This window comes from Apodemus sylvaticus, chromosome 19, assembly GCF_947179515.1.
Source record: "Apodemus sylvaticus chromosome 19, mApoSyl1.1, whole genome shotgun sequence".
NCBI lineage: Eukaryota > Metazoa > Chordata > Mammalia > Rodentia > Muridae > Apodemus > Apodemus sylvaticus.
In genome coordinates this window covers 60178830-60201952 of record NC_067490.1, presented here as the reverse complement: position 1 = coordinate 60201952, position 23123 = coordinate 60178830, and the positions used below count along the sequence as shown (strand labels likewise).

General features: G+C 38.3%; 1 protein-coding gene across 1 annotated transcript; it reads right to left on the bottom strand.

Annotated features, from left to right (window-relative positions):
* Window positions 1-280: 280 nt before the first annotated feature.
* Window positions 281-1216, bottom strand: LOC127670124 (olfactory receptor 2J3-like). The gene has a single exon (XM_052164438.1). It carries the CDS (start codon window positions 1214-1216, stop codon window positions 281-283), a length of 936 nt encoding a protein of 311 aa, XP_052020398.1.
* Window positions 1217-23123: the final 21907 nt, after the last annotated feature.

The window sequence follows — 23123 nt, the reverse complement described above, 5'->3', positions numbered from 1 at the left end:
GTGTTCCCCTCTGTATTTGTCATGCACTAGCAGAGCCTCCCAGGTGACAGCTATATCTGGCTCCAGTCAGCAAGTACTTGTGGGCATCAATAATAGTGTCTGGGTTTTGTAACTGTATATGGGATGGATCACTAAGTGGGGTCGTCACTGGATCCTTAAATAATTTAATCTCTGTGTTTTATGTTTTATGATTCAGTATCTAAAAAGATTGTAAAGAGTAAAGTGACCTTAATGATGGTTCAGACCTTCTTATTAAAGACTGCACAGTAGAAGGCTTTTCTCATTTCTCTCTTTCATACCAACTCAGCCTCCTTATTGCCCCTCTCACATCTTTGTTTCTTAGAGTATAAATGAGAGGGTTGAGGCTAGGTGTGACAACAGTATAGAAGAGGGCAATGAACTTGGTATGATCTTGAGAACTTTTTGTTGAAGGCTTAAGATAAATGCACATGATTGGAATGAAAAAGAGAGAAACAACAGTCAGATGAGCTCCACAGGTCCCAAAAACTTTCTGAAGTCTAGTAGTTGATTGTATTTCCAGGACAGTCCATGCAATGGCACCATAGGAGCTCAGGATGAGAATGAGTGGTATGACAACAAAAATAGCACTCATGACCATGAGGGTCAGCTCATTTGCATGGATATCAACACAAGACAACTTCAACAGTGCTGGCACTTCACAGAAGAAGTGGTCCACTTGGCGATGGCCACACAGGGGTACCCAGAAGGTAAAGGAAGAATGAAGTGCTGAGGTGGTAAAGCCACATACCCAGGATGCTGCAGCCAGCAGTTGGCAAAAACGAGGATTCATGAGAACAGAGTAATGCAAGGGTTTACACACAGCTATATAGCGGTCATAGGACATTACCACCAACAAAACACACTCTGTGGTACCCAGAGCGAGGACAAAATAGAGCTGAAGCATGCAACCAGCATAAGATATCGTCTTCTCTGGGCCCCAGAGGTTGAACAGCAGCTGAGGAACAGAGCTAGTGGTATAGCAGAGATCCAGAGCAGAGAGGTTTGAGAGGAAGAAGTACATAGGGGTGTGGAGGTGAGAATCTAGGTGTGATAGGATGATGATGAAGAGATTTCCTGTCAGTGTCATCATGTAGAATATCAATATCACCACAAAGAGAACAACTTCCAGATGAGGCCATTTAGAAAAACCCAGAAAAATAAAGTACCCTTCCCAACTTACATTGAATTCCACCATTGCTCATTTTCTCTTTTGTTTTTATCCTCAGTTCTAGAAAACATGAAGATATAAAGTTAATTAAATAAATTATTAACAAGCTTATATATTTATATATACATATATATTCATATACTCATAAATATACCTCATATTCATATCTCATTGACTTTTCACACATGTAAAGTATATGCTTAATATATAAAAAATTATTAATTATATATTTATATGAAAAGTCAATGAGTGGTGAAAACGAACAGATCCTAATTACTAGAAGCAAAATTATTGATAAATTAAATGGCATTATTGACAGAAAATGATGTAAATCTAGCTAATAAGTTTTCTAAGGGACAATATAATTACACAATTTCTATCATCCTATCACAAATCAGTTATTAATTACAAATTGAAAATTAGGAAATTGTATGATGAAGATTTAGTGGATTCCTTCATAATCTTGTGATTTAATAGAATCTTACCAGTTTTTTGACAAACTAATACTATATAGCTGGCTTTGAAATATTTTGAGAGGATATCATGTCACTGAAGTGATATTTCTGCCCAGATCTTATAGATGTTGAGTGGATAGATGGACACATGATAGATGTAATAGAATAATAGAGAAATCACAGCTTTTCATTAAAAAGTTTGTGCTAAGGTACTATACAGATAAAGGTAAATGGGTTTTTTAGTGCTTTTGTATCTATTCTGTAAGTTTGGAGTATTCTTCAATAAAATGCTATCAATAGGAAGTGCAAAATAAATTTATGCTCTGTGTGGGTGTTTATACTTTTACAGAAAACTAAGTTAGTAAGTATGAACTTCTCATTCATCTTAAGATAACAACTGAGTAAATGATGATTGAATAAATGCCTAAACTGGATGTGGAAGCTAACTTATTGCTAACAAGTAAATGTCTTCAAATTTGTTTCCAGTGTGCTCAGGTTATTTGTATTTATATGATGACAGAAAACATAAGAATTGTTTTCTTGGTAACTGTACAGGCAATAATACCTGTGGAGGGAACATATCACATTGAGCAGTAATTTCTATTTACTTACTCAAAGTAAAATATACTAATCCAGTTAGGTGTGGTACAGAAATAAGCTTATTTATTGATCTGTTTGTTTGCACTAAAGACTATTTGAAACCAAGAAACAGAACTTAGATAGAAATATGAACAAAGAGGCCCATAAACACACCAATTCCTGAATAATATTTATATGACAAAACTGAACAGAAAGTTTGCTCAAATGCTGCCTAGGGATCACAGGAACATTGGAAACATTAAATTTGGACCTGATAATAAAACATGGTTTAATATAATAATTCTTAAGAGTATCTGTAATGTAAATAGTCACTTTATATAACACAGTAACCATTCATGACAATAACTCAGCACACCGTAAGAGGAATTTTCTTAAAAGTCATACCTGAATAATATTAGTAATGTAGCAAGCCAAGTAGATCCCTTTAGGGAGAGTTCACTGACATTTGGAGGTCATTCAGAATTTTCTAAGAGGTCTTTGTAAAATTCTTTTGAAGACAGCACTATCCATCATGAGAAACCACAGTTATTTGCTTTTAGGAAGGTGTGATCTTTCTTATAGGCAGTCGCCTCTGCAACTTCATAGACTAACTAACCAAGTGGCAGTTATGAGGTCTCTATATTGCATGAGACTGCTTTAGCATTTTCATCAAGAGATGTTTCATAGAAGCTAAGTGATATGGAACAAAACTTATTAGATGCAAAAAAGAAAATGTAAGAACTTGTGGTTTTATCTTCTTCTTATTAGAAGTGAGGGAAATAGAGGTTTTATTAAAAAAAATTGCTTTTATCACCTGAGGATAAATCTCTTTTCTTGTTGAAAGCCAGAATTCTAAAAGAAACAATGATGGTTATTCCTCACCCTCAGCACTAGTCATCATAAGTCTAGGACTCTCATCTCTAACATTAACTAGATAGTGTTCAAGCAGTACTCATTCACTCCCATCCCTTGTCTGACCGACCGTATTCTATGTGCTGTCATTCCACCATCCTTCACCTATAAGGCCGACTGACTGGCTGGATTTAGTCTCTTTGAAGGCACCTGCATAAGCAGTACTGCCTCTTTCTGACTTACTACATCATGCTAGGAGAGCAGAGCCTCTGTGATAATCATTTAATACTGTTGTGGCTCAGAAAGGATTTGTTTGTGACCAAAAGAGAAAATAAGCACAATCAGTGTATTAAGGAATGGCCCTTGTCTAAGATCAAATGAAGTTTGTGGAAATAATGACAAATCTGACTTGATTTCTTTAACTGGGCTAACAGCATAAATCCCAAAGAGTCAATTAATGCTCCATAAGGAATTGTATTGTTTAGTCCTTTTCCCAGAAATAGCTTCCCCATGACAGCACATCACTGTGACAAGGAATCTATAGATTAACAACTGAGAAAATCTACTCTATGGTGTGTTTATAGAAGAAGATGGGTTGTTCCAAGTTATTTGAATTATTTTTCTTTTTTAAAAATATTTATTTGTTTAATTTATATGAGTAGCTCTAGCTAGGACTTCAAGACCTATATTGAAAAGATATGGAGAGAGGGGGAAGCCTTGTCTAGTCCCTAATTTTAGTGGGATTGCTTCAAGTTTCTTTCCATTTAGTTTGATGTTGGCTACCGGTTTGCTGTATATTGCTTAGCCTAGAAACTTTGAATACCCAAGACATAATCCACATATTAAATGATGTCCAAAAAGAATGGAGGAGTGGCCCCTGGTTCTGGAAAGACTCAGTGCAAGAGTATAGGAGAATTCCAGAACAGGGAAACAGGAAGGGGTAGATGGAGGAACAGGGGGAGGGAAGAGGGCTTCTGGGACTTGCAGAGAGTGGGGACCCAGAAAAGGGGAAATCATTTGAAGTGTAAATAAAAAATATATCAATAAAAAATTTAAAAAAAGAAAGAAATCTACACTATATATATCATGTTCATGGTTGAAAATTTGACCTTAGCTATACTTTCGTTTTTTTCTGAGATGAGTGTAGTGATTAAAGTGGCAATTCTAAAGCTTGTCTGTGGCTCTATTCTGCCACTAACAACTGGGAGATATGTTAGTAATTAAATCTCTCTGTACCTTATTTTGATCATCTATAAAACACAGATGCTAATAGTGCCCCTATCGTGGGGTTGTCATGAAAATGGTAAGTTAATATACACAATGTTTATGGAGGTACCTAAAGGAAAATAATAACTCATAGTGAGACTCTCTATTTTTACTATTTTCTGTGGTCTACTTCTGTCTTCCATACAGAATCCCATTCTATTTATGTTACCATTTATTTTTCCTTCTATGTTAACACTTCCATTTATAAGTTTCCTAAATGATGATGGAATTAACATTTTCAAATATGTTTCCTTATACATATTTGGATAGGTTACTCCAGGGTATTCACTAGAAGTAGAAATACTGAACTATGAGCATATGCACTTTCAACCTGCCTTCAAAAGTTATATCACTCCAAATGTACCATAACAGTTTAAAAATGAAAGTGTCTGTTGTATCCCATCTTTAGCAAATCTAAAATTCACTAGGCTTTTGTACTGACTGATTTTGTGTGTTAACTTGACACAGGCTGGAGTTATCACAGAGAAAGGAGCTTCAGTTGGGGAAGTGCCTCCATAAGATCCAACTATGGGGCATTTTCTCAATTAGTGATCAAGGGGGTAGGGCCCCTTGTGGGTGGTACCATCTCTGGGCTGGTACTCTTGGGTTCTATAAGAGAGCAGGCTAAGCAAGCCAGGGGAAGCAAGCTAGTAAGAAACATCCCTCCATGGCCTCGGCATCAGCTCCTGCTTCCTGACCTGCTTGAGTTACAGTCCTGACTTCCTTTGGTAATGAACAGCAGTGTGGAAGTTTAAGTTGAATAAACCTTTTCCTCCCCCCACCAAAAAAATATTTATTTGTTTAATTTATATGAGTACACTGTCACTGTCTTCAGACATACCGGAAGAGGGCATCTGATCCCATTGCAGATGTTTGTGAGCCAACATGTGATTGTTGGCAATTGAACTCAGGACCTCTGGAAGAGCAGTCAGTGCTCTTAATCACTGAGCCATCTCTCCAGACCCTGAATTATTTTTTCTCTTTGAAAATTTGAGGATATTTTCGGGCTGTGGCGGCGGCAGTGCAGCAGTGGCTGGTCCAGCTGAAGGGCCATCAGCAGTGGAACCAAGGCGACACAGGGTCCAGTTAGGCCCTGCGCCCATGACCAATGACCTTCGCTGACCAGCCCGGCTGCAAAACAGCGCCTTTCGCTGCAGGAAGCCAATTCAGAACTCGGCCTACCGCCAGTCAGGAGAGGTTGACCTCCATCTTGGTTTCGGACTCCAGACTCCAGTGAGATTGGACAGAGTGAGGTACACAAACATAATCTGAGGCCAACACCGCGGGGGTCTGAGGCCCTGGGCTGTTCAGGGGGCCATCGTGGTGCCAACCCCAGCCAGGAGGTTTTTTGCCCTGGCCTGTGCGCACGCCGCCATTTTGCCTACAGGATGACAGAGAGCTCTGGCGAGCAGAGCTGTAACAGGCATAGCCTGAGGCTAACAAAGCGGGGGTCTAGGCCCCTAAAAAGCCCAGGACTGACCCCAAGAACTGGGCAGCTTAGTGGGCCATCAGTGTGTCAACCCACCCAGGAGGTTGTTAGCACAGCAGACTCTCCCGGCGCTTTCGGGGAGCACGGGCACGCACGCCTGCCATCCTGGTCACCTGGCAGACCCAATTAACAGTCATAGCCCGAGGGGAACTTTGCTCGGACCTTGGCCTCCCAGGCTTTTGCCGGGACTCAGGGCCTGGGTGGCCAGGCTAAACTTGTGTGTGCCAGCCTGGTTGGGGGATCGGCTGCCCAGCGGAGTGATCAGAACACAGGGGAGGTCCCGGCAGCATACACCATCTGCGCTCCCTGGGGGTGCACACGGGCTCCATCTGGTCCACAGACACAATCTGGGGCAAGGCCTCAGGCGTGAGCCCTCAGCTCAACTCTCTCCGCTCCCGGATCCAGATCAGCCTGGGCAGCAGCACCACATCTCCAGGTCCTGCAAGAGGCTAGAGGGGCTTCCGAGCAGCCAGCTGGGAGAAGTCGGTGTGCTCCGGTGAATCCAGAGGGCCCCAGCGGGAGCCTTCGGGTGCCTGCTTCGGGATCTGAACAGCCTGGGCATCAGCACCCTGTCTACAGGCAGTGCAGGAGGTAAGCTGTGCACCAGAGGCCAACTGGGAAGAGGCAGCTTGCACTGGTGAGTCCAGCACTGACAAGACAAACTAACACCAGTGAGAACTAGATGGCAAAAGGCAAACGCAGGAACGTTACTAACAGAAATCAAGGCAATATGGCAACATCTGAACCCAATTCTCCTCTACCAACATGTCCTGGATACCCCATCACACCAGAAAACAAGATTTGGATTTAAAATCACTAGTCATGATGCTGGTACAGGAACACATGAAAGACATACTTAAAGAAATTCAGGAGAAAATGGATCAAAAGTTAGAAGCCCTTGCAAGGCAAAGACCAAAATCATTGAAAGAAATCCAGGAGAATACAAAAGCCAACAATTAGGAAACGCAAAAAACGCTTAAAGAAATACAGGAGAACTTTGGTCAACAGGCTGAGGTCATGAAAGAGGAAACACAAAAATCTCTTAAAGAACTACAGGAAAGCACAAACAAGCAAGTGAAGGAGCTAAGCAAAACCACCCAGGATCTAAAATCAGAAGTAGAAACAACTAAGAAAACTCAAAGGGAGACAACTTTGGAGATAGAAAGCCTTGGGAAGAAATCAGGGGACAGAGATGCAAATATCAACAACAGAATACAAGAGATAGAAGAAAGAATCCCAGATGCTGAAGATTCCATAGAAACCATGGACTCAACAGTTAAAGAAAATGCAAAATGCAAAAAGCTTGTAACCCAAAATATCCAGGAAATCCAGGACACAATGAGAAGACCAAACCTAAGGATTATAGGCATAGATGAGAGTGAAGATTTACAACTTAAAGGGCCAGCAAATATCTTCAATAAAATTATGGAAGAAAACTTCCCTAACCTAAAGAGAGAGATGCCCACGAATATACAAGAAGCCTACAGAACTCCAAAAAGACTGGACCAGAACAGAAATACTTCCCGTCACATAATAATCAAAACACCAAATGTTCTAAACAAAGAAAGAATATTAAAGGCAGTAAGAGAAAAAGGCCAAGTAACATATAAAGGAAGACCTATCAGAATCACAGCAGGTTTTTCACCTGAGACTATGAAGGCTAGAAGGTCCTGGGCAGATCTCATGCAGACTCTAAGAAAACACAAATGCCAACCAAAAATACTATATCCAGCAAAACTCTCAATCACCGTAGATGGAGAAACTAAGATATTTCACGACAAAACCAAGTTTACCCAATATCTATCCACAAACCCAGCCCTACAAAGGATAACAGGAGGAAAACACCAATACAAGGAGGGAAACTTCACCCTGGAAAAAGCAAGATAGTAACCTTTCATCAAACCCAAAAGAAGGTAAGCAATCAAATTTAAAAAATAACGTCAAAAATGATAGGAAGTAACAATCACTATTCCTTAATATCTCTTAACATCAATGGACTTAATGCCCCAATAAAAAGACACAGACTAACTGACTGGATACGCAAACAGGACCCTACATTTTGCTGCTTACAGGAAACACACCTCAGGGTCAAAGATAAACACTACCTTAGAGTAAAAGGCTGGAAGACAATTTTACAAGAAAATGGTCACAGGAAACAAGCTGGAGTAGCCATTTTAATATCAGATAAAATTGACTTTCAACCCAAAGACATCAAAAGAGACTCTCATGGACACTTCTTGCTGGTCAAAGGAAAAATACAACAAGAAGAACTTTCAATCCTCAACATCTATGCTCCAAATGCAAGGGCACCCTCTTTCGTAAAAGAAACTTTATTAAAACTCAAAGCACACATTGAACCTAACACAATAATTGTGGGTGATTTCAACACTGCACTTTCCTCAATGGACCGATCAGGAAAACAGAAACTAAACAAGGACACAATGAAACTAATTGAAGCTTTGGACCAATTAGATTTAACAGATATATATAGAACATTCTATCCTAAAACAAAAGAATATACCTTTTTCTCAGCACCTCATGGTACCTTCTCCAAGATCGACCATATAATTGGTCACAAGACAGACCTCAAAAAATATAAGAAGATCGAACTAATTCCATGCCTCCTATCAGATCACTATGGAGTAAAAGTGGTCTTCAATAGCAACAAAAACAATAGAAAACCTTCATACACATGGAAACAGAACAATATTCTACTCAATAATAGCTTGGTCAAGGAAGAAATAAAGAAAGAAATTAAAGAATTTTTAGAACACAATGAAAATGAAGACACAACATACCCAAATCTATGGGATACAATGAAAGCAGTGCTAAGAGGAAAACTCATAGCCCTGAGTGCCTCCAAAAAGAAAATGGATAGAGCATACATTACCAGCTTAATGACAAACCTGAAAGCCCTGGAACAAAAAGAAGCTATTTCACCCAGGAGGAGTAGAAGGCAGGAAATCATCAAACTCAGGGCCTAAATCAATCAAGTAGAAACAAAGAGAACCATACAAAGAATCAACAAAACCAGGAGCTGGTTCTTTGAGTAAATGAACAAGATAGATAAACCCTTAGCCAGACTGACCAAAGGGCACAGAGAAAGTATTCAAATTAACAAACTTAGAAATGAAAAGGGAGATATAACAATGGAAACTGAGGAAATCCAAAAAATCATCAGATCCTACTACAAGAGCCTGTACTCAACACAACTGGAGAATCTGGAGGAAATGGACAATTTCCTTGACAGATACCAAATACCAAAATTAAATCAGGACCAAATAGATCATCTAAACAGTCCCATAATGCCTAAAGTAATAGAAGGAGTCATAGAAAGTCTTCCAACCAAAAAAAGCACAGGATATGCAGATTCAATGCAATACCCATCAAAATCCCAACTCAATTCTTCACAGAGTTAGAAAGAGCAATTATCAAATTCATCTGGAATAACAAAAAACCCAGGATAGCAAAAACTATTCTCAGCAACAAAAGAAATTCTGGGGGAATCAGTATCCCTGACCTCAGGCAATACTACAGAGCAATAGTGTTAAAAACTGCATGGTATTGGTACAGTGACAGGCAGGAGGATAAATGGAACAGGATTGAAGATTCAGAAATGAACCCACACACCTATGGCCACTTGATCCTCGACAAAGAGGCTGAAAACATCCAGTGGAAAAAAGATAGCCTTTTCAACAAATGGTGCTGGTTCAACTGGAGGTCAGCATGCAGAAGAATGTGAATTGATCCATCCTTGTCTCCTTGTACTAAGCTCAAATCCAAATGGATCAAGGACCTCCACATAAAGTCAGACACTCTGAAGCAAATAGAAAAGAAACTGGGGAAGACCCTTGAGGACATCGGTACAGGGAGAAAGTTTCTGAACAGAACACCAATAGCGTATGCTCTAAGAGCAAGAATTGACAAATGGGACCTCATAAAATTACAAAGTTTCTGTAAGGCAAAGGACACCATGAAGAGGACAAATCAGCAACCAACAAATTGGGAAAAGATCTTCACCAATCCTACACCAGATAGAGGGCTTATATCCAATATATATAAAGAACTCAAGAAGTTAGACTCTAGAAAACCAAAAAACCCTATTAAAATATGGGGTATAGAGTTAAACAAAGAATTCTCACCTGAAGAACTTTGGATGGCGCAGAAGAATCTTAAAAAATGCTCAACTTCATTAGTCATTAGGGAAATGCAAATCAAAACAACCCTGAGATTTCACCTTACACCAGTCAGAATGGCTAAGATTAAAAATTCAGGAGACAGCAGGTGTTGGAGAGGGTGTGGAGAAAGATGAACACTCCTCCACTGTTGGTGGGGTTACAAATTGGTACAACCACTCTGGAAATCAGTCTGGCGGTTCCTCCGAAAACTGGGCACCTCACTTCCAGAATTCCTGCTATACCACTCCTGGACATATACCCAGAGGATTCCCCACCATGTAATAAGGATACATGCTCTACTATGTTCATAGCAGCCCTATTTATAATTGCCAGATGCTGGAAAGAACCCAGGTATCCCTCAACAGAAGAGTGGATGCAAAAAATGTGGTATATCTACACAATGGAGTACTATTCAGCCATTAGAAACAATGAATTCATGAAATTCTTAGGCAAATGGATGGAGCTAGAGAACATCATACTAAGTGAGGTAACCCAGACTCAAAAGGTGAATCATGGTATGCACTCACTAATAAGTGGATACTAGAAAAGTGGAATACCCAAAACATACTCCACACATCAAATGAGGTACAAGAAGAAAGGAAGAGTGGCCCCTTGTTCTGGAAAGACTCAGTGAAGCAGTATTCGGCAAAACCTGAACGGGGAAGTGGGAAGGGGTAGGTGGGAGGACAGGGGGAGAGAAGGGGGCTTACGGGACTTTCGTGGAGTGGGGGGCTAAAAAAGGGGAAATCATTTGAAATGTAAATAGAAATATATCGAATAAAAAAAAAGAATGGATCAATTCGCATTCTTCTGCATGCTGACCTCCAATTGATCCAGCACCATTTTTTGAAAAGGCTATCTTTTTTCCACTGGATGTTTTTGGCTCCTTTGTCGAAGGTCAAGTGACCATAGGTGTGTGGATTCATTTCTAGATCTTCAATTCTATTCCATTGGTCCCCTTGTCTGTCACTGTGCCAATACCATGCAGTTTTTAACACTATTGCTCTGTAGTATTGCTTGAAGTCAGGGATACTGATTCCCCCAAAATTTCTTTTGTTGTTGAGAATAGTTTTAGCTATCCTGGGTTTCTTGTTATTCCAGATGAATTTGAGAATTGCTTTTTCTAACTCTGTGAAGAACTGAGTTGGAATTTTGATGGGGATTGCATTGAATCTGTAGATCGCTTTTGGCAAAATGGCCATTTTAACTATATTGATTCTATGGATTCATGAGCATGGGAGGTTTTTCCCATTTTTTGAGGTCTTCTTCCATTTCCTTCTTCAGAGTCTTGAAGTTCTTGTCATACAGATCTTTCACATGTTTGGTTAGATTCACACCCAGATACTTTATATTGTTTGTGGCTATTGTGAAGGGAGTCAATTTCCCTAATTTCTTTCTCAGCCTGCTTATCCTTTGAGTATAGGAAGCTAACTGATGTGCTTGAGTTGATTTTATAACCTGCCACTTTGCTGAAGTTGTTTATCAGCTGTAGGAGTTCTCTGGTAGAGGTATTCGGGTCACTTAGGTAGACTATCATGTCGTCTGCACACAATGATAGTTTGACTTCTTCCTTTCCAATTTGTATCCCTTTGACCTCCTTATGTTGTCGAATTGCCCAAGCTAGTACCTCAAGTACAATATTGAAAAGATAAGGAGAAAATGGGCAGCCCTGTCTAGTCCCTGATTTTAGTGAGAATGTTTCAAGTTTCTCTCCATTTAGTTTGATGTTGGCTACCGGTTTGCTGTATATTGCTTTAACGACCTTTAGGTATGGGCCTTGAAATCCTGTTCTTTCCAATACTTTTAGCATGAAAGGATGCTGGATATTGTCAAATGCTTTTTGTGCATCTAATGAGATGATCATATGTTTTTTTTTCTTTGAGTTTGTTTATGTAGTGGATAGCATTGATGGATTTCCTTATATTGAACCATCCCTGCATCCCTGGGATGAAGCCTACTTGATCATGGTGGATGATCATTTTGATGTGTTCTTGGATTCGGTTGGCAAGAATTTTATTGAGTATTTTTGCATCAATATTCATAAGGGAAATTGGCCTGAAGTTCTCTTTCTTTGTTGGATCTTTGTGTGGTTTTGCTATCAGCGTAATTGTGGCTTCATAGAACGAGTTGGGTAGAATTATTTCTGCTTCTAATTTGTGGAATAGTTTGAAGAGTATTGCTGTTAGGTCTTCTATGAAGATCTTATAGAATTCTGCACTGAAGCCATCTGGTCCCGTGCTTATTTTGGTTGGGAGACTTTCTATGACCCTTTTTACTTCTTCAGGTGTTATGGGACTGTTTGCTTATGTTCTAATTCAATCAACTACTAAAATATCAGGCTAGCACAAGTATTTCAGAAAATATGCGAATCAGAAAGAATCAAATGTAATTTACATGCCTCTACATATGGATAGAACAGGCCAATATCTGAGGAGGTAAAAGGACTGATGATCAGTTATTTTTGGTTGCATCTTGAAAATCTAGACTTAAAAATTTTTGTTCTTACAGGTGTCAAAATCTAAGTCTAAATATACTATGTAAAAAAATTGGATAGAAAAAATGGCCTGAATAACAGATATAGAGACAGAAAAGTTGTTTTACCACTTGAAAATGAGGGATTATGATTCTTATGAAGCTTCTCACAAAAAGAAAAGGAGTAAGATTTTTATATTATGAACACTAACAAGTAGTATAATTCTGTTTGATCTGTTGGGATAACACACATTTGAAGAAATTTTGCAAAGGTAGATTATGATTATTACTTATAAAATACAAATCTTATAAGATTCCACTGTTGTTTATCACCATGTTAAAGACATCTGGCAGGATTTCACCCACCTCTGAGTTTCTGAATGTATCCATCGTTCTTCATGAACAAGTAAAACCCTGAGAGTTTTAGAAGTGCTTAGGACCACCATTTTTAATTGACACATAAATGATTTATTTGTACAAACCCTATTGGTCACATAAGTTAAGTAAGTTGAACATTTTGTATACTTAGAGTCAATAAACATATTCTTTAGGATTATACAAACAAAGCTTGGTAATTACAAATGCATGTATCAATGACTTAACAATGATTAAGTATTGAAGATATTTTTATAGGAAAAATAAAATATACAGACAAATTTTAATATAAATTGAAAACTTTAGTTCTGGAAAAACTAAAAAAAATATACAGACAAATTTTAATATAAATTGAAAACTATAGTTCTGGAAAATATTAACTGTAAAACTGCAAATTTATCTACTGATATCATATACATTTAAACAAAATGTATATTACTATACAAAAATAATTTAAACAATTTTTAAAAATAAATTATTGACTTAAGTTTATGACTTGGTGGTGGACCTTGGGCTAGTAGGATTATGGTTGTGTTTAACTTTTTGTAATTTTGACTCTGAAAATGTGTTAGAAATATAGTGAGACTGTCAGTATGTCTACATGTTTATGTGTTAGGAAGTAAAAACTAGTGAATCTATATTACAAGGCTATTAAATTTTTTATTAATTTGAAGGAACACTTTTAATACTAACATACAAAGAAATACGGCAATGTACTTCCATAAGTACATGATTTTAAAACTTAGTTTATGCACAGGAAAACAAAACAAAACATCATTTTTTGAGAGTTTGAATAAAACCCAATTATTAAAATCATTCACATGTATAATTAAATAATCATAAACAATGAGGCAAATGATTCCAACCAGCGAATTTGTACTAAATAGTAACTTCCTTGCAACACTATATAGGGTCTTATTTCTCAGACTGTAAATAACAGGGTTGAGAGCTGGAGGCAGTACTGTGTAAAAGATACAGAATAAAAACTCTAAAGCAGTTGGAGAGTCTGAGGCTGGGTTGAGATATGCAAAGGTTCCTGTAGAAAGAAACAATGACACAACAAATAGATAGGGCAGGCAAGTAGAGAAGACCTTAGACCTGCTTTTAGCAGAGGGCATTCTGAGAACTGTGGAGAATATGTGGACATAGGAGATGACAATCCCAATAAAGCAAAGGCCATTACAGCGACGAAATTAACCACTCCCATTATTACAAATTAATCATTAGAGCAGGAGAGTTTGAGCAACTGGGAGACATCACAGAAGAATTGGTGAATTATTCTATTACCACAGAATCTGATAGATAGTATACCTGTGGTGTATAAAGTTCCAGAGATGCTTCCACTTGGCCACACAGCTGCCACAACCCAAGTGCACTTTCTGGGACTCATGATGACCTTATAGGGTAATGGGAGCAGATGGCCACATAGCGGTCATAAGACATCACTGTGAGAATCGAGATCTCACTCCAGGCAAAACCTATGAAGAAAAAAATCTGCAGCATGCACTGTATCCACTTCCTGCCAGTGAACTCTCAACACACTGGGGAACTGTGAGAGAAAGGGATGAGAAATCCAGAATGGAAAGGTGCTTTAGAAAGTAATACATTGGAGACTGGAGCTGTGTGTCCAGTGTTGTGATGGTGATAATGATGAAGTTCCCTGCTGAGCTGAATAGGTGTATCACCAAGAAGAGCAAAGCATGCAAGATCTGCAGCTCCGGGTTGTCAGAGAACCCCATGAGGAGAAATCCGGTCATTGTTGTTATATTTTCCGTAATTATTTTGTTTACAGAAGTTGTGGTAGGAGCTGGAAGATAGAATAATATATTAAAGACCCTTAGGCATTATTTATCAGTATTAATTTCAATAATTACTCTATATGCTCTATTTATTATGTATATATTTATTGTCTATCAAGCTGAATCATCTATCTATACTATACTTATTTTTATTAATGCTTATTTTTTTATTAAACTAATGAAATTTATTTTAAAAATACCACTCAGTATTGACATTTTGAAGTTATCAAAATAATAAATAATAGATAAATGCCTCTTAAATATACATGTTATCTTCTGAAGATAAAAGTAATATGCACTCAACCAGTTTTTAAAATCTATTTAGAACATTAAACATGATAGAAGTAGGAAAAAACTCTTATGAAATCCTCTGTGAAAGGAAATTGTGACAAGTTCCTGATTAGACAGACACCATTCCATCTCCAAGGGAGAATACTCAGCAAAACTGTGGCTTCATAGAATGAATTGGATAGTGTTCCTTCTGTTCCTCTTTTGTGAAATAGTCTGAAGTACACTCTACTTGATGATTAAGTGAGAGCTTAAGTGAGAGATTTTTCTCATCTCCATAGATCTCACACTATCCAATCACAAAGCAGCAGCTACAGTGGCATGTACATGTGGTCCATCACTCGTTCTCTCAAGGAATCTGATTGTGTTTGCTCCATGAAAAAGCACTGTTCCATTGCCACAGTTGAAACCCATTGATTTTCTTTAAGTCATCAATAAACGCACAGTGATGGACTATGGATGAGTAGTTTTTGAATCTAGGATTAAATACCATTTAGGCAAATGAAATAGGCATTTATAAGAAATATACCAGAAATTAAAATATGCTTGCATTTCCACTGGAAACAGCTATTCTCTCTTAGTGATCAATACTGTTGTTGTTGCAAGAGGTTATTGGTCATTTTAGAATCAAGTGTAAAAATGATTGTTCTATTGCTGTTAAATTACAATGCAAGTATTATTAAAATCAATAACAAAACACTGGTGTGGTGGGCAATACTCACATCCCACTCTCAATTTACACACCCTATTTCATTTTCAAGAGCATTTTAGAAGTCAAATAGTTTCTGTTTGAATTTTACTTTCATTTCATTGCCCCTTATACTACTAACCTTAGGGGTAGCCATCAAATAGTAATTAGCACTTCCCACAAGCAAAGATAATTGCAGAGACAAATGGTGATTGCTTATGGTTTAAGCTGTGGAGGGAAAATGGCCAATATACAATTAGAGACTGGAAATTTAAAGTCATTTATATTTCAGATAGAAGTCATGTTTTAGTTCACTGTCCTTTGTTTTGATATTTGAGGGATTGAAAATAACCCTATTCTTCCATTGCAAGATGGATGTTGGTGGTTGATGGTTGATGATAATTTAATGGAGTGTTAGCTTCCTGCATGTTTTCTCCATTAGTGAGTTTTATGCAATGAAAAAATATGCTCTGTTTGTCTTTTGAAGTTTTATGCTCTATGAAATGTCACCTGATACATTTTGTATATACCTAAAAATTCCGTGCTTACAAAGGCAATTGTGGAATATAATTTGAGGTCATCCTTTTCAATGTTGAGGCATTTTACATTAACTGGCATATCTCTTGTAACAAAACAAACTCACCCCAAGTCCCTCATCCTTGTTTAGCAAGAATTAATCTGATACCACATAATTCCAAACATACATCCAATGACTTGATAGGACATTGAAATGTGATTGTAATTAAAGTGGTCTTAGAGGCAACCATGACATGAGAAAATGAGTCCCAGAACCTGTGGCAGCATCATGCTCAATTCAAATTAGTGAGAGCTCTACAGAAAGAACCTCCATCTATAGAAAAATAAAACACTATTAAATAAATCAGGTAACTTTTGTTTCATCTGATATAACTTTTGCATTTGAAAGTCTGTTATCTCCTGTTTTGTGTACCTCAGTCATAACTTGAATATTTCTAGAATATCCCCATACTGTGTGATTGCTTCAGTGCCTCATATACACAGTAGAAATCAGAGCAAATCAAATATCTCCCTCATGTTTCTCATCATTTTCATCTTTAAAAATTCTTTGCTTTGATAGTATTTTTCTTTGAGGTTGGTCAAATGATAAACACATTTACAATTATTGTTCATAATTTATTTTGTATTAGTTCACTTAAATTAATATTTTAATCTGATAAATCAAATTAGTTCATGTAATATTAACATTTATATTAATATTTTAATCTGACAAATCAAAACAGTATGCTGAGACTTAAGAAAGCTAAGTAATATTGATCATTCAGGTAAATGAGACGTTTGATTCCTTCCTAAAATAGTTGTCCCTTGATCTACACATATAGTTTCATCAGCTTGCAGTAAAGCATTTTGATAGAAAAAAAAATAAGAGTTCTTAGTCTACTGCCTCCTGATAGACAGTTACGAGAGGTGCTCCGCCATCTTGACTCCCAGACGCCAGAGAGATCTGACAGCACCTGATACGCAGACATAGTCTGAGGCTAACATTGCTTGGGTCTAAGCCTGTTAGGCTCTTGCCTGCACCCAGGCCCTAGGCAGCTCTGCGGGTCATCTGTACACCAACTGGGCCAGGGGGCGTTTGCCCTGCAGACTGCCCAGCACTTGCAGGGACCCACACCGCCATCTTGGCAACCAGATGCCAGAGTGATCTAAGGGACAGAGCCAGCCATGGAGACATAGCCCAAGGCTAATATCGCTTGAATCTAAACCTGTCAGGCTTTTACCTGCACCCAGGCCCTGGGCAGTTCAGTGGGCCATCTGTGCTGTAACCAGGTCAGGGGGGGTGTTTGCCCTGCAGACTGCCCAGCACTTGCAAGGGCACACCTTGCCATCTTGACTACCTGACAGAACCAGTTAGCAGACATAGCCCGAGGTGAACCTCTCTTGGGCCTAAGCCTATCAGGCTTTTACCTGGACTCAGGGCCTGGGCAGCTTGGTGGACTGTTTGTGCACCAACCTGGTTGGGGGATCTTTTGCCCTACAGAGGGATCAGAACTCAGATAAGGTCCCTGCAGCATCCACCATCATCACTCCCTGAAGGAGTAAACTGGCAACAACAGGTTCACAGAGACAACTTGGGGCAAGTCACAATAGGGCTCCAAGGGCACCCAAGAGGAGGGCAGGATATCAGCAATCTCTGCCAGGGGAAACCAAGTCGTCCAGAAGTGCTGAAATAGCCTTACACGCTCACAGGATGTTCAAACACCAGCCAGTGACAACAAGACCAACTAACACCAAAGATAACAAGATGGCAAAAGGCAAATGTAGGAACATTACTAACTGAAATCTAGACAATATGGCAGTGTCTGAACCCAATTCTCCAACAACAGCAAGTCCTGAATATCCTAACACACCAGAAAAACAAGATTTGGATTTAAAATCACTGGTCATGATGCTGCTAGATGAACACAAAAAAGACATAAATAAATCTCTTAAAGAAATACAGGGGAACATGAATAACGTAGAAGCCCTTACAATGGAAACACAAAAATCACCTAAAGAAATTCAGGAGAATATGGGTCAACAGATAGAAGTCAATAAAGAGGAAATGCAAAAATCACTTAAAGAAATGGAGGAGAAATTGAGGCAACAGGCAGAAGTCATGAAAGAGGAAACACAAAAATCTCTTAAAGAATTAAAGGAAAACACAAACAAACAAATGAAAGAACTGAGCAAAACCATCCTGGATCTAAAAACAGAAGTTGAAACAACTAAGAAATCACAAAGGGAGACAACTTTGGAGATAGAAAACCTTGGGAAGAAATCAGGGGCCATAGATGCAAATATCAACCACAGAATACAAGAGATGGAAGAAAGAATCTCAGATGCCAAATATACCGTAGAAACCATTGACTCAACAGTCAAAGAAAATGCAAAATGCAAAAAGCTTGTAACCCAAACATCCAGGAAATCCAGGACACAAGGGGAAGACCAAACTTAAGGATTATAGGTATAGATAAGAGTGAAAATTTACAACTGAAAGGGCCAGCAAATATCTTCAAGAAAATTATGGAAGAAAACTTCCCTAACCTAATGAGAGAGATGCCTATGAATATACAAGAAGCCTACAGAACTCCAAACAGATTGGACCAGAGCAGAAATACTTCCCATCACATAATAATCAAAACCCCAAATGTACTAAATAAAGAAAGAATGTTAAAGGCAGTAAGAGAAAAAGGCCAAGTAATATATAAAGGAAGATCTATCAGAATCACACCAGACTTCTCCCCAGAGGCCATGAAAGCTAGAAGATCCTGGGCAAATCTCATGCAGACTCTAAGAGAACACAAATGTCAGCCAAGACTACTATACCGAACAAAACTCTCAATCACCATAGATGTAGAAACCAAGATATTCCATGACAAAACCAAATTTATACAATATCTTTCCTTAAACCCAGTCCTACAAGGAATAACAGGAGGAAAACTCCAATACAAGAAGGGAAACTACATCCTGGAAAAAGCAAGATAGTAACCTTCTTTCATCAAACCCAAAAGAAGATAACCACTCAAGTACAAAAATAACATCAAAAATGACAGGAAGTAATAATCACTATTCCTTAATATCTCTTGACATCAATGGACTCAATTCCCCAATAAAAAGACATAGACTAACACACTGATAAGGAAACAGGACTCTACATTTTGCTGCATACAGAAAACACACATTGGTGTCAAAGCCAAAACTACCTTAGAGTAAAAGGCTGGAAGACAATTTTATAAGCAAATGGTCTCAGGAAACGAGCCTGAGTATCCATTCTAATATCAAATAAAATTGACTTTCAACCTAAAGTCATCAAAAGAGACACGGAAGGAAACTTCTTGCTGGTCAAAGGAAAAATCCACCAAGAAGAACTCTCAATTCTGAACATCTATGCTCCAAATGCAAGAACACCCTCATTAATGAAAGGAACTTTACTAAAGCTCCAAGCACACATTGTGCCTAACACAATAATTGTGGGTGACTTCAACATTCCACCCTACTCAATGCACTGATCAGGAAAACAGAAACTAAACAGGGACACAGTAAAACTAATTGAAGCTTTGGACCAATTGGATTTAAGAGATATTTATAGAATATTTCATCCTAAAGCAAAAGAATATACCTTTTACTCAGCACCTCATGGTACCTTCTTCAGTCGACCATATAATTTGTCACAAGACAGACCTCAACAAATATAAGAAGATCAAAATAATCCCATGCCTCCTATCAGATCACTATGGAGTAAGAGTGTTCTTCAATAGCAACAAAAGCAACAGAAAGCCCACATGCACATGGAGTCTGAACAATACTGTACTCAATGATACTTTGGCCAAAGAAGAAATAAAGAAAGAAATATTAGCCTGTATTTGAAATAAGGAAGAAATCATAGACTTTTTAGAATTTAATGAAAATGAAGGCACAACATGCCCAAATCTATGGGACACAATGAAAGCAGTGCTAAGAGGAAAACTCATAGCCCTGAGTGCCTCATAAAAGAAACAGGAGAGAGCATACTCTAGCAGCTTAATGGCACATGTGAAAGTTCTGGAACAAAAAGAAGCTAATTCACTGAGGAGGAGTAGAAGACAGCAAATCATCAAATACAGGGCTGAAATCAATCAAGTGGAAACAAAGAGAGCCATACAAAGAATCAACAAAACCAGGAGCTGGAGCTTTGAGAAAATCAACAAGATAGATAAACCCTTAGCCAGACTGACCAAAGGGCACGGAGACAGTATCCAAATTAAGAAAATTAGAAATGAAAAGGAAGATATAACAACAGAAACTGAGGAAATTAAAACAAACCATCAGATCCCACTACAAAAATTATACTCAACACAACTGGAGAATCTGGAGGAAAAGGACAATTTCCTAGACAGATACCACATACCAAAATTAAATCAGGACCGAATAGATCATCTAAACAGTCCCATAACCCCTAAAGAAATAATAGGGGTCATAGAAAGTCTTTCAACCAAAAAAAGCGCTGGACCAGATGGTTTCTGTGCAGAATTATATCAGATCTTCAAAGAAGACCTAACACCAATACTCTTCAAACTATTCCACAAAATAGAAACAGAAGAAACACTACCTAACTCCTTCAACGAAGCCACAATTATGCTGATACCAAAACTAAAGATATCCAACAAAGAAAGAGAACTTCAGACCAATTTCCTTTATGAACATCGATGCAAAAATACTCAATAAAATTCTTCCCAACCAAATCCAAGAACACATCAAAACGATCATCCACCATGATCAAGTGGGCTTCATCCCAGGGATGCAGGGATGGTTCAATATACGGAAAGTCATCAGTGCAATCCACTACATAAACAAACTCAAAGAAAAAAACCACATGGTCATTTCATTGGATGCTGAAAAGGCATTTGACAAAATTCTGCATTCTTTCATGATTAAAGTCTTGGAAAGAACAGGAATTCAAGGACCATACCTAAACATAGTAAAAGCAATACAGAGCAAACCGGTAGCCAACATCAAACTAAATGGAGAGAAACTTGAAGCAATCCCACTGAAATCAGGGACTAGACAAGGCTGGCCCCTCTCTCTATATCTTTTCAATATTGTACTTGAGGTACTAGCTAGGACAATTAGACAACATAAGGAGGTCAAAGGGGCACAAATTGGAAAGGAAGAAGTCAAACTATCACTATTTCCAGATGATATGATAGTCTACTTAAGTGACCCAAAAAAATTCCACCACAGAACTCCTACAGCTGATAAACAACTTCAGCAAAGTGGCAGGTTATAAAATCAACTCAAGCAAATCAGTAGCCTTCCTATAATCAAAGGATAAGCAGGCTGAGAAAGAAATTATGGAAATGACACAATTCACAATATCCACAAACAATATAAAATACCTTGGAGTGACTCTGACCAAACAAGTGAAATATCTGTATGACAAGAACTTCAAGTCTCTGAAGAAGGAAATGGAAGAAGACCTCAGAAAATGTAAAAATCTGCCATGCGCGTCGATTGGCAGGATTAATATAGTTAAAATGGCCATCTTGCCAAAAGCAATATACAGATTCAACGTAATACCCTTCAAAATCACAATTCAATTCTTCATAAAGTTACAAAGAGCAATTCTCAAATTCATCTGGAATAACAAAAACCCCAGGATAGCTAAAACTATTCTCAACAACAAAAAAAATTCTGGGGGAATCGGTATCCCGAACTTCAAGCAATACTACAGAACAATAGTGTTAAAAACTGCATGGGACTGGTACAGTAACAGGCAGGCAGATCAATAGAATAGGATTGAAGATCCAGAAATGAACCCACACACTTATGGCCACTTTATCTTTGATAAAGGAGCTGAAAACATCCAGTGGAAAAAAGATAGCCTTTTCAACAAATGGTGCTGGTTCAACTGGAGGTCAGCATGCAGAAGAATGTGAATTGATCCATCCTTATCTCCTTGTACTAAGCTCAACTCCAAGTGGATCAAGGACCTCCACATAAAGCCAGACACACTGAAACTAATAGAAAAGAAACTGGGGAAGACCCTTGAGGACATCGGTATAGGGGGAAATTTCCTGAACAGAACACCAATAACTTATGCTCTAAGATCAAGAATTGACAAATGGGACCTCATAAAATTATGATGTTTCTGTAAAGCAAAGGACACCATCAAAAGGACAAATCGCCAACCAACAAATTGGGAAAAGATCTTCACCAGCCCTACATCTGACAGAGGGGCTAATATGCAATATATACAAAGAACTCAAGAAGTTAGACCCAGAAAACCAAATAACCCTATTAAAAATGGGGTACAGAGCTATTTTTCAAAGAATTTTCACCTGAAGAACTTCAGATGGCTGTGAAGCATCTTAAAAAATGTTCACAACATTAGTCATTAGGGAAATTAAAATCAAAACAACCCTGAGATTTCACCTCACAGCAGTCAGAATGGCTAAGATTAAAATCTCAGGAGACAGGAGGTGTTGGCAAGGATGTGGAGAAAGACGAACACTCCTCCACTGCTGGTGGGGTTGCAAATTGGTACAAGCACTCTGGAAATCAGTCTGGCTGTTCCTCAGAAAACTGGGCATGTCACTTCCGGAGGACCCTGCTATATCACTCCTGGGCATACAACCATAGGATTCCCCAGAATGCAATAAGGACACATGCTCCACTATGTTCATAGCAGCCCTATTTATAATAGCCAAAAGCTGGAAAGAACCCAGATGTCCCTCAGTGGAGGACTGGATACAAAAAATGTGGTATATATACACAATGGAGTACTATTCAGCCATTAGAAACATTGAATTCATGAAATTCTTAGAAAAATGGATGGAGCTGAAGAACATCAAAGTAAGTGAGGTAACCTAGTCTCAGAAGATCAGTCATGGTATGCACTCACTGATAAGCGGATATTAGCCTAGAAACTTGGAATACCCAAGACATAATCCACATATCAAATGATGTTCAAGAAGAACGGAGTACTGGCCCCTGGT

Excerpts from the sequence above, each read along its gene's own strand:
- LOC127670124 (XM_052164438.1), bottom strand. The coding sequence starts at position 1,216 with ATGGTGGAATTCAATGTAAGTTGGGAAGGGTACTTTATTTTTCTGGGT.